The sequence below is a fragment of the Phaethon lepturus genome, unplaced genomic scaffold (assembly GCF_000687285.1).
Source record: "Phaethon lepturus isolate BGI_N335 unplaced genomic scaffold, ASM68728v1 scaffold13884, whole genome shotgun sequence".
Taxonomy (NCBI): Eukaryota; Metazoa; Chordata; class Aves; order Phaethontiformes; family Phaethontidae; genus Phaethon; species Phaethon lepturus.
Genome location: NW_010532709.1, coordinates 88 through 11,443, shown reverse-complemented (window position 1 = coordinate 11,443; position 11,356 = coordinate 88). Strand labels below are relative to the sequence as shown.

Below are 11,356 nucleotides of genomic sequence, written 5' to 3'. Positions count from 1 at the left end.
GTCATCAACTTATTTAGGTTCTCCTGTGGGACCATGATTTAGTTTGTTTTTATATGAATTATGGAAAAATTAATTCTTAATTCTTTGAACTTAGCAGAAAAGGCCTATCAATGGAGATGTCCTGGGCTGAAAATTATCAGCTGATAATACCTCAATCAATAGCTCAATCTCCTTTGATTCTGAACATTGAACATCACCTTTTAAGATAAGAAAAAATGTTGCCTTAAAAACAGTGAGAGATAGAGGGTGGGTACTTCATAGTTTTATGAGAACATTAATATTTATTTTAAATGTAAGTTTAGGATTAAATGATGCCACTTTTCATAAGTTTTTATTTTTTAAATGAGGATGTGAACGAAAATTGTATGTTTGCTTTTTTATTGTGGCTGAGCCAATTGAAAATGCAGTTTAATTCTAATTTGCATAGCTGAAAAGTTGAAGTGTTTACTTACCCGGAAAAGAGCTGAGACAGTCTGGAAAGAAGAACCCTTTTTCTTGCCACCTTTCTTGCCACCACCACCACCACTAGCCTCTGGTAAAGTGAAGATAATGAAACATTTATGGCTTTGGGACCCATTCATGATTCCATAGTTTTGCAGAACCACTGTGCACCAAAGATGACATTTCAGAGAACTGACCTGCCTCTCCACCAGCAGAGGCAAAAAGTAAAGCCAGTGTCTTCACAGATGATTTCTGATACAGCCCAATGACAGTTTCATTTAGGGGGTCCTTGTTCTTTTCAAGCCAGCCAGAGATATTGTAGTCCACTGTGCCAGCATAGTGCACTAGGGAGAAGTGGGCCTCAGCCTTGCCTTTGCCAGGCTTGGGTTTCTGGAAGTTGTTGGACTTCCCCAAATGTTGGTCGTAGAGCTTGTTCTTGAAAGAGGTGTCAGTTGCCTTGGGGAACATGCACTCCTCTTCCAGGATGGAGAAGATGCCCATGGGCTGGGAGAAGCAGCAAAAAATAACAGTGATAAAATACAGACCTGCCTTCAGAAGGGGGCTGCAGTAAGGCACAGGAAAATGAGAAATGGATTAAATTTTTTAATCAAATCTGATCAAATCTTTGTTAAGTTTTGCACATGCAATTCTAGACAAATTATGAATTTGTGTCTGAAATTAATGCATTTCAGAACCGATAGTGTCACAGTAATCAGACAAAGAAAAAGTCACACACACAAAAAAAATTTTGCACATCTGATGAATCAAATGGAGGTTTTTATTTTTTGCATTAATGTTTTCCCAAAGTAAATTTGTGTGGATGAAGGTGTCTTACTAAAATTGACCTTTTTCAACAGATTTTTCAGCTACTTACTGAAATCTTACTTTTTATGTGATATCTCTGTCCTTTCATTCTTAGACAAGAGGATGTTACACAAAAGAGTTTCAGCTCATAGTGATGGTTTTATTAATCTCTGTTCATCCAGTACCTTTTTTCTATATACACCTATGATTTTACTTGAAATTGTGTTTCAGAAATCACAGTATTAATATTGAAATCACAATCATAGTATTGAAAATTGTGTCTAGGTTTCTGAGAAGACATTTTTCATCTTTGTAGACAAGAAAACACACCTACAGAGAGTCCTTGCCATCAAATTCTGTGTGATCACATTAATTTTTCTATTGCCAAACAAACAAAATTACATTAAAAAAAAAGGCATAATATTTTAGTTAATGGATAACCTAAAGGTACTTCTTTTCTAGCCTAACCACAAAGGTCCTTAGAAATTACTGTCTGAACATATACAATATTTGAAATGAAAAGGAGCTTTTCAAATAAAAATATCTAGGACCATAACTGGATAATAATGGGTAGGTTTGTGAAGCATTAGGGCAAGAAAAAATAAGGCTGAAGAAAAATCCTAAAATTCTGTCACAAAGAAGAATTAGAAAATCTTAAATGTAATCAACATACTTTTTCAATGAGCTCAATGCAGGCAGCCAGGTCCATCCCAAAGTCAATGAATGTCCATTCAATTCCTTCCTTCTTGTATTCCTCCTGCTCCAGCACGAACATGTGGTGGTTGAAGAACTGTTGCAGTTTCTCATTGGTGAAGTTGATGCACAGTTGCTCCAGGCTATTGAACTGCTCAGTGCAAAGACAAGATTTACTCATTTTCAAGATGAGGAACTGCCTGTATAGCTTTCTCCTGTGCACTCAGAATACCATGCAGAAGGGATGTCCAGTTAAAACAAAGATTTTTTTTTTTTGTCTTAAAACACCCCATTAACTATTTTTAAAGAGGATGATTTTTTTGTCTCTTTGGTACTTGAATGATGTTTACATATATAATTTATTTTTAATTCAAATTCCAAAAGTATTTGGTAATCTTATCCCTATCAAGGTGCAATTTACATCATTCTTCTCTTGTATTATGTGAATTTTCCTGTTGCTCTTAAAAAAAAGTTAGACATTGTCAGTATCTGCGAGTCCTGGCTTGGATTCAGGTACCTTCCTCAAATGTCTATAGAACTTCTCTGTCTGCACTAAAGGCAGCCAATGCATTCTTCCTGTTGGAATCACCCTCTGGCTTTTCAGAAGCAAAGGATATATATTGCTCTGTTTTTCCAAAGCCTTGGCACAATTTTGTGGGGGACTTAAGTCTGCCTTTCTCTTCCTACACTCTGTGACGTTTTATCGTCGGTGTGCTATTTGTCGGTGGAGTTTTTTAATACTAAACTCATATTATTGAAAAGCTACATTTGTGCTAATTATGTAAAAGACAGCTGCTTTTTCCTTGTGTATCACATAAAGCTATTACATGCCAATCCGTTGAAGCTCATGGATTTTTCTGGAGAAAAAGTAGTGATATATAAAAGGAAGGAAAGCATTTTCAGAAAATAAAAAATAAACTGTTTCCAAAAAAAGGTAAAACTTGATTTGAAATTGCAAGTGAATGGAATGTTTTTTAAAAAAAACACCATAATTCTCCAGTTTCCCTTGAGCCCTAATTGTCCTTTCAAGATTTTACTATGATTTCTGTGGTACTTGCATCAAAGATCTCAAAGCCAGCAATGTCCAGGACACCAATGAAGTACTGTCTGGGCTGCTTCGTATCCAGCTGTTGGTTGATGCGAACAACCATCCACAGGAACATCTTCTCATAGACAGCTTTTGCCAGAGCACCCACTGAATTGTTCACCTAAAACAAAGAAGAATGGAGCAGAAGGAAAATAGTACCTAGAGCAAGAGAATAAATCAGGCCAGAGGTTTCCAGTCACCATCTGGTTGTTACCTGCTGCACAGTTTGACCCTTGGTCACATATTCATTCCCAACCTTGACTCGGGGGTAGCAGAGGGCCTTGAGCAGGTCAGCTGAGTTCAGACCCATCAGATAGGCAGCCTTATCAGCAACTATACACAAAGAGAGATGGAGACAGTGACAGAGGAGAAGTGCTTATTGAAAATAGACATAACTGTAGGTTTCACCACTGCAATATTGTGATAGCTTGAAGGGAAATTTAGAAGCATGAGTATTTTGAAAGCTGAGATTTATGTCTTTATGGAAGTAAATTGGAGCAAGATATCTGAATGCCAGCTGCCAGCTATGTAACTGTTTCTGTTACCAGGAGTTCTAGATTTTGTTAATACCTTCTGTGCCATCTGGCTCTGCCTGCTCCTCACGCTGCTTCTGCTTGAACTTCAAGTTCCCATAGTGCATGACAGCCCCTGTCAGCTTGTAAATGGCTGTTTTTTCATCAGCAGTGAAACCCAGGATGTCAATGGCACTCTGGCAACAGAATGTGTCAAATAAACCTCTGGGCCATTGAACGGAACTTTAATTATACCGATATACTCTGTGTCACTTACATCTGTAGCCATCAGCTCCTCCTGGTCATTGATACTGGCAACAGTGATCTCACCTTGACTCACAAATTGGTAGTCATATGGGTTGGTGGTAACGAGGAGCATGTCTGTAAAGAGGAATAGGACATACCTGGGCATAAGAATGAAAATAAATGTTAAACACATTCAGATTCCATCAAACAATTTATAATACTTCCTACCAATTAGCTCTGGCTTCTTGTTGGACATGATCTGATAAAATATGTGGTAGCTTCTTTCTGCTTTCAGCTGGAAAGTGACTCTGGACTTCTCCAGCAGATCTGGCAAGGATGGTAAGACAGAGTTAGGTCTGAGAACGTACACTGAGGTGGAAAAGGAGGAAGGAAGGGATAAGATCAGGAGGTCTCTTACATGTTTCAATGTCAGCAGAAGCCAGTTTGCCTGTGGCTCCAAAGTGGATTCGAATGAATTTGCCCTTTAGAGGGGAAAAAAAAAAAGGAATTTTGATGTCACTAAGGCTGTAAAGTATGTAACTTTGCATTCTGTCAAGATTTAAACTTGGAAGTTGTTTCAATTTTTTTTTTCTTTGTATTTTTCTTAAAAAAAAAGGCAAAACAGAACAAAAAATATTCAGGAAACTCTCTATATTGAGCTGCGTTATTATTATTTAGTGGATAACCCTGAATACACAGGAACAAGAAAACCATTAAGCAAGCCTTTTATTAGGTCATTTATGCCTCAGTTCAAACAGAGATATGGATACAGAGAATGTCAAGATACAGTTGCTTCATTTTTTAATCAGATAAGATGCTGTGAAGGTGGATTTTGGTGGTGTAAATGTTAAATGAGTTTTTTTGATCTTGTGGAAAAACAGAAGGCAGCTGTTATTTTCTGAGTTGTGGGGATAGCTGCAACACATCCAGAACATAGAACTTAAGGTTGAGACTGTGGATTGGTATTGTGATTTCTCAAGGACATTCACAGTTTACCTAATAAAATTTACAAATGGCTTTTTGCATTAAAATAATCAAAGGGACATGTCATAGCATAGTTTAATTTCTTATAGAATGTCTTGAAGGCATCTTTGTCCCTATGCCTTCCCAGACACCTTGTATCAAGGTTCCTCCTTCCCTTCCTTCTGCATTAAATCTATTCACAGAAATTTGTATTTACCGTCTGTATGAAAAATACCAGGAGTATGTGTGTATATATACAAAAATATAAAAATGTTAAATAATACAGATATTTATATATATTTAATTGATCCCCCTTTGTAAATATTTGTTTGCTGTACTACACTTTTAAAGTTATATTGTTAATTAGATAGTCTAGTTAGGTAGCTTTTAGTTGACAAAAGTCAGAAAATATTAGTTCAATGAATATAATCATCTAACCGTGACACTTCACAAATGACAGCTTCTGTTCTGACATCCTTGTTTACCAGTAAATGTCAACTTCTCTGCTCAAAAACTTACAAAGCGTGAGGAATTGTCATTTCTCACGGTCTTGGCATTTCCAAAGGCCTCCAGCAGTGGGTTAGCACTGATGATTTGATCCTCAAGTGTTCCCTGTAGGATGATAATTATTGTTGGTTATCCTTTCAAAAAATCACGTCAGAAACAGAGGAAAGCGTTGATTCAATCCAGGGTCTATTAACTTGCCTGCATTTTGCCTGACTGCTCCTCTTTCTTCTTATCCCCACTGGCTGCAATTGTTGCAAAGTACTGGATGACACGCTTTGTGTTCACAGTCTTCCCTGCACCGGATTCTCCACTGTCAAAGCAAAGAGAGAAGCAGAGAGCATGTGGTCAGGCAGGAGGTCCCCTGGTACCCGGCAGTCGGGCAGGGGCCTGAGCAGGGAGTGTACATACGTGATCAGGATCGACTGGTTCTCGCGATCTGTGAGAGAGGCAGAAACAAAGAGACTTTATAAATGAAGAACACACAAAGACTGAAAATTAATGCCGTAAATGTAAGTTATGACAAGAAAAATTTCTGCATTTCTTTTCCTTTGCTTGCTAGTAACATTTTTTAAAAATTCAATCCCTGCAAAGCATTGCTTTTCCATGAAAACCCTTGAAGGGACATGTGCTTATTCCCTACGGCACTCTTTACAATCTTTTTTCTCCTGCATACAGTAAATAGTTTCTGTTTTTGTTGTTTTAACTTTCTGCTACAGAGATTGTATTTAGAGCAGAAGTACAGAAAGGAATAGTAAGAACCCATGACAAAGGAATCATGAGCATGGGTAATAGTTCTGAACATATAGCACAGAGAAAGAAAAGAAGGAAAAGGTGGAAGCAAAACTAGCAGCAATGTATAATTCTATTTCATTTTTTCATGTCATGGTTTTCTCAAGACAAATCTTAATAATTACAATATTGATTTTTCCTGTAGCCCTTTGGTGAATTAACTTCACATTATTAAACAGAATTTTCATATCACATATGGATCTCATACCCTGCTCAATTTCAACATTTCATTACAGGTATAATTATATTCCTTGCTCCACCTGGTCCATTTGACTTATCATTTTTCCTGACACTCTAACTATCTGTGGTAATATAGTTCCTTTTTAGAAATACTGATGTGAAAAAAATCCTGTTTAAATTAGCAGTGATTAATGATATGACTAAAATAAACCTCTAGTGATGTGTTAAGAAAATATCAGCATAATCATCAGGGAAATTTTGTGATAACTTTTAAAAAATCTTTTTGATAGAATCACTCTGAGAGCCACTCACCTTTTAGCATGAACTTAAAACAAACAAGCAAAACGCCAAGACATCTCACTGAATGCAAGGGGTGTCTTTCATGTACGATAGTAGAAACAATGGTGTGAAGATAGTAAAACACACAACAGCAGGTATGCATCAGAACCATGAAAATTTTGGAAGTCTCCTCCTATTACTGAGACAGAGTATCCCTTCAGGGAATTTCATGGTACAATCGATCTGAGACATACAGAGCCACTCACCAGTCAGCATGAACTGATAGGCGTTGTCAGAGATGGAGAAGATGTGTGGAGGGGCCTCCTGGCGCTTCTTGCCTCGGTAGGCCAACACCACCTCCGGGTTGTACCCCGGCAGCCACTTGTAGGGGTTGACAGTGACGCAGAAGAGACCTGAGTAGGTCTGCGAGGAAGGGAGACAGCACGTTGGCTTCCACTTAGCCTGCCAGAGCAGGTCCTCCCAGCTGCCCAAAGGAAGATGCTGCTGGTACTTACGTAGATCATCCAGGCTGCATAACGCTCTTTGAGGTTGTACAGCACAGCGGGTTCGTGGAGGTGGGTCATCATGGCCATGTCCTCGATTTTGTCGTACTTGGGAGGGTTCATGGAGAAGATTTGATCTTCCTTCACTGTCAGGGTCTGTCAGAGGAAAAGTAAGGAACATACACTTCAGCTAAGAGCCCAAAGTGGAAATTAAATGCTGTTTGTAAATCTTGCATTTTACCCACCTCTCCACCTTCAGTCTTGACGGTGACCTTTCCTGACTCCTTGCTCTGGATTGTCCCTTTCACAAAGGATTCCTTGGGATGCACCACAAAGACTGATGTCTTGGCATCGAAAGGCTTGTTCTGGGCTTCGATTCTCTCCTTTTCTGACTTTCGGAGGTAAGGAGCTGCCGCCCCAAAGATGGCCATCTCAGAGTCTGATGACATGTCTTCACTTTATGGAGGGGCTTGTCAGCTGAGAACACTGTGGAAGAGCAGATATGTTGCCCAAACGAGTCAACATGTTTCGTTGCCATGCAGTTTATTGAAAAATTTAAATAGTGTCATAGGGTTTGTGATTTGGGAATAATTTCAGGCAGTTCTTTGGTCCCCCTTCCTGTGCAAAGCAGGGCAAATGTTGAGTCAAATTACCCAGAGCTTTTTCCAATGAAATTTTGATTACCTCCAAGAATGGAGATTCCTTGGTCCCTCTGAATCCCTGTTTAATGTCTGACCACCCTGATGGTGATTTTTTTTTCCCAATAGCTGATCAAAATTTCTATTTCTGCAACATGTGTCTGTTGTCCCTCATCCTTTCACTCTGCACATCTGAGAAGAGTCTGGCTCTTTTTACTGTATAGCCACCCACTTTATGTTGAAGATAGCAATAAGACAACCACATCTTAATTTTGTCTCCAGAATGGACAAACCCCACCCTTTCAGTCTCTCCTCATTCATCATTTGCTCCTGCCTATGTTGGAAGCGCTTCACTGGACTGACTCCAGATTATCAATGTCTTTCTTGTCACCAGGGAGCACTAAACTGAAGATGGTGCTCCAGATATGGGAGCTGAGTTTAAATGAAGAGATATACCTAGGTCTAAAGTAGAAATAATCCTGGGTGTGGATAATACAACAATTTCAATGATGTAAGAAAGTCATACTGGAAATGTGAGACATCTGTTCTGTCTGAACAAAATAAGACTTTTTTTCCCCCATGTTCCATTGTCCAAGAACTTAACTGTGTAAGATATAGTTAACTTCCTATTTGATTTCATGCTTAAATTTTAGTGTGTCTTTCACCTTAAATCAACAGCACTGATATTTCCTTGACAATGGCAGAAATTTGCTGCAAGTGACTTAACTCTGGGAAGTAGTATGTGAGCAAATGGTATATAAAGACAGATAATACAATAAGTTAAAATACTGCATCACTAATTATTTCTTTGTATACTAATTGTTTGTGAAAATAATGTTGTGCAAAGTTAGAAACCTTCGTTCAAGAATTTACAAATCAAAGATGGATATCTAAATGCAGTACTGGATTTCCAAGGAGATACCACATATCCAGTAATAGAAAGCACCTGAGTTCCTAGGAAGTTAGACAAACAGGCAACTTATTTAGCTGTCATGTCATGACTTTTAGTTACCTAAATGAGCCAACCAAATTTTAACATTTGCAACGGTTCCTAGGAGCATGTGGACCCCCTACTTTATTCTGTTTTGTTTCAGAGGAATAGGAGCAGTACATTTTTTTGTTCATTTGTTTTGCTGATTTTTGCATTTTTACCAAGTTTCCTAGCACGGGGCCCACATGTAGATTATAACACTGCAGTATCATCTGAAGAATATTTCCACATAAATCTTTGGCCAGTATCATATTCAATAATACATATAATTTGTAACAAACCTTTAAGATTTTGCAATAGTCTGTTCTGTTGGCTGGCTCTATCTGACTGGACTTCATGCAAGAACAGATTATTTACTTCACTGATCCATAATTAAACATGAGGAATCCCCAAGAAACTTTTCCTGGCATGACATCAATGGCTAGTGGCTTCAAGCACAGCCACTTAGGAAAGCTTGCTTGCCATTAGCAACTTACCCAACCATCAGCATACTGTATTTACCATAACCGAGCAGGGGCCAGCAATATATGGGCATACAGCAATTGCCCACACAATTTTACAGAAATTTCTCAGCATGAATAAATCTGTTCTACAGAAATCTGCTACCTTTTTGTCTGTCCCTGAAGTGTAGAGTAATTTATGCTCTTACCTTTTACGATATGAGAAGATTCCTTGCAGGCTGGAAGACGCTAAGTGCTGTAAAGAAGAAATGGCAGATCGCTCACTACTGCTGCACAGAATTCCACAGGCACAAAGTGAAAATACCAACATGCTTTATCTTACAGATATTAAATCCTTGCAGACACAGATACGTACACCAGGACAGCAGGGATGAAGTGGGACATGTGGACTGCAGGGACACTGTCCCTTTCTGCCAGCCACAGACATGACATGCACTTACCATGAACTTTTCTCTGGAGACAGGACAGCCCAGATTCAGAGACCCTTTTATAGAGTCTGGTCAGCACATGCTGCAGATGCCTCCTCTGTCTTTGGGCAAAGCATTTTTGGCAAACCTTGTTTTTGGCAAAGCATTGTCTGGCAAACCGAACGAACTGAAAACCGGAAAGTGATGTTACTAGATATAATTAGAAATTTTTGGTCTCTCGCTAGCTATGTGAATAAATCTCCTATAAATAATATGAGAAGATTCCTAAGGAGGGAATTTCAACTAATGCTGACTAGAGGGATGAGGGTAACTACTAATAACTGTAGGCCATAGATGCTCCATGAATCTGAGGTAAGGGAGCCAGGACAATCATTCACTGGGTAAGCACGGTGACATTTGGGTGCATACTTTAACTTTTTCTGAGGCCACCATAAGTATGAAGACAGCTGTCCTTTTACAGACCTCTCTACTTACAGACCTTGAGTATGAGATGTGGATTTTACTGTTGTCTGCACTGCTTATCTTAATCAGATTAAATATTACTCTGATTCACTTCTTTCAGTTGTAACATAATACAGTGCATTGTGTCAGGGAGAATAGTCACCTTGAACCATACTAGATGTTCATTAAGTTGTAGTCCATCTCTGGATATCAATATAAAATGACATTCATTTGTGTATCTTTCAACATTCTGGAAATCTTGAGTTTAGAGATTCATAGGAGGACATGTGACTGTGTTCAAGAGCTTTTGCTAGATTTTTGTTCATTTGACTTAATCACTTTACGACCAATTTTACTTTTGGCACCCAAAGAGCTCTCTGGCAATGAGATTTATAGTTTGAATTAATTTACTGAAAAATACTTTCTTTACTTTAGTGGTGCTTCTTTCCCTGTCCATCCCTAGTTCTTCCCATAGTAGAAAAAAATCAGTAAACCCTTGCCACATAACAAGGCAAATAGTACTAATCTATTTTATCTCTCCTTGTATGGAATGTATGTACAATACAACGAATGTATTGTTTAGTTCTCATTAGCTTTGATGTTCTCCCTTATAATTTTCTAGTTCTACCTTCTCTCTCACGATCTGATGACATGCAGTGTTCATACTACACCTCCATAGATCTGAACACTGTTCATCACTATATTTGATAGTGAGTGTTGCTTATCCTATGTACATTACTTTGCACTTATCAATATTTTTTGCCCAGTGTAAGCATCACAAAGTTCTTTCACAGCTATTCTCACTTTACTTTTTCCCACTGAGAATAATTTTACATCATGAAGGACATCCTTGAGATACCTAGACATGCTTTTTCAAGGCCATCCCTGGCTGACAGAGCTGTAACACATAAGACTCAAATATGTGAAACTCCATATGTAATGACAGGTAATTTTACCATTTACCTTTATTGAGGCAAATGGTGATTCAGGTAAAGAAAATGCATGGATGAATAAGGAGCTCATGGTAATACTCAAGACAGAAAAAGGCAGCATACAGAGGGTGGAAGCAAGGACAGGCAACCTGTGAGGTACCTGAGAGACACTGTCTGAGCATGCAGGGATGAGGTAAAGCAAGCCAAAGCCCAAATAGGATTGAATCTGGCCAAAGATGTTAAAGACAGCAAGAAGGGCTTCAAGTACATAGCAAACGAAAGACTAGGGAAAATGTGGGACCATTGCTGAAACGGTCAGGACATGGAAAAGGCTGAGGTACTGAATGCTGCTAATAAGACCTTCAGGGATGCTTAGGTCCCAGAGAGCAGGGAGAAAGTTTGGAGCAAGGCAGACATACCCTTGGTGGAAGAGCATCAGGTCACAGAATCACAGAATCACA

At 38.6% G+C, this 11,356-nt stretch overlaps 1 protein-coding gene across 1 annotated transcript; it reads right to left on the bottom strand.

Annotated features, from left to right (window-relative positions):
• Positions 1-8: 8 nt before the first annotated feature.
• Positions 9-7,453, bottom strand: LOC104619147 (myosin heavy chain, skeletal muscle, adult-like; the record flags this gene model as incomplete). The annotated part of the gene is made up of 16 exons (XM_010284932.1): positions 7,250-7,453; positions 7,017-7,160; positions 6,768-6,924; positions 5,662-5,689; positions 5,452-5,563; positions 5,266-5,358; positions 4,202-4,265; positions 4,012-4,110; positions 3,815-3,918; positions 3,596-3,734; positions 3,240-3,358; positions 2,997-3,146; positions 1,919-2,089; positions 639-945; positions 453-532; positions 9-23 (listed from the first exon to the last, which is right to left on the bottom strand). Coding segments are annotated over exons 1-16 (1,986 nt in total), but the record flags the coding sequence as incomplete, so codon positions are not given.
• Between the last annotated feature and the right edge of the window lie 3,903 nt (positions 7,454-11,356).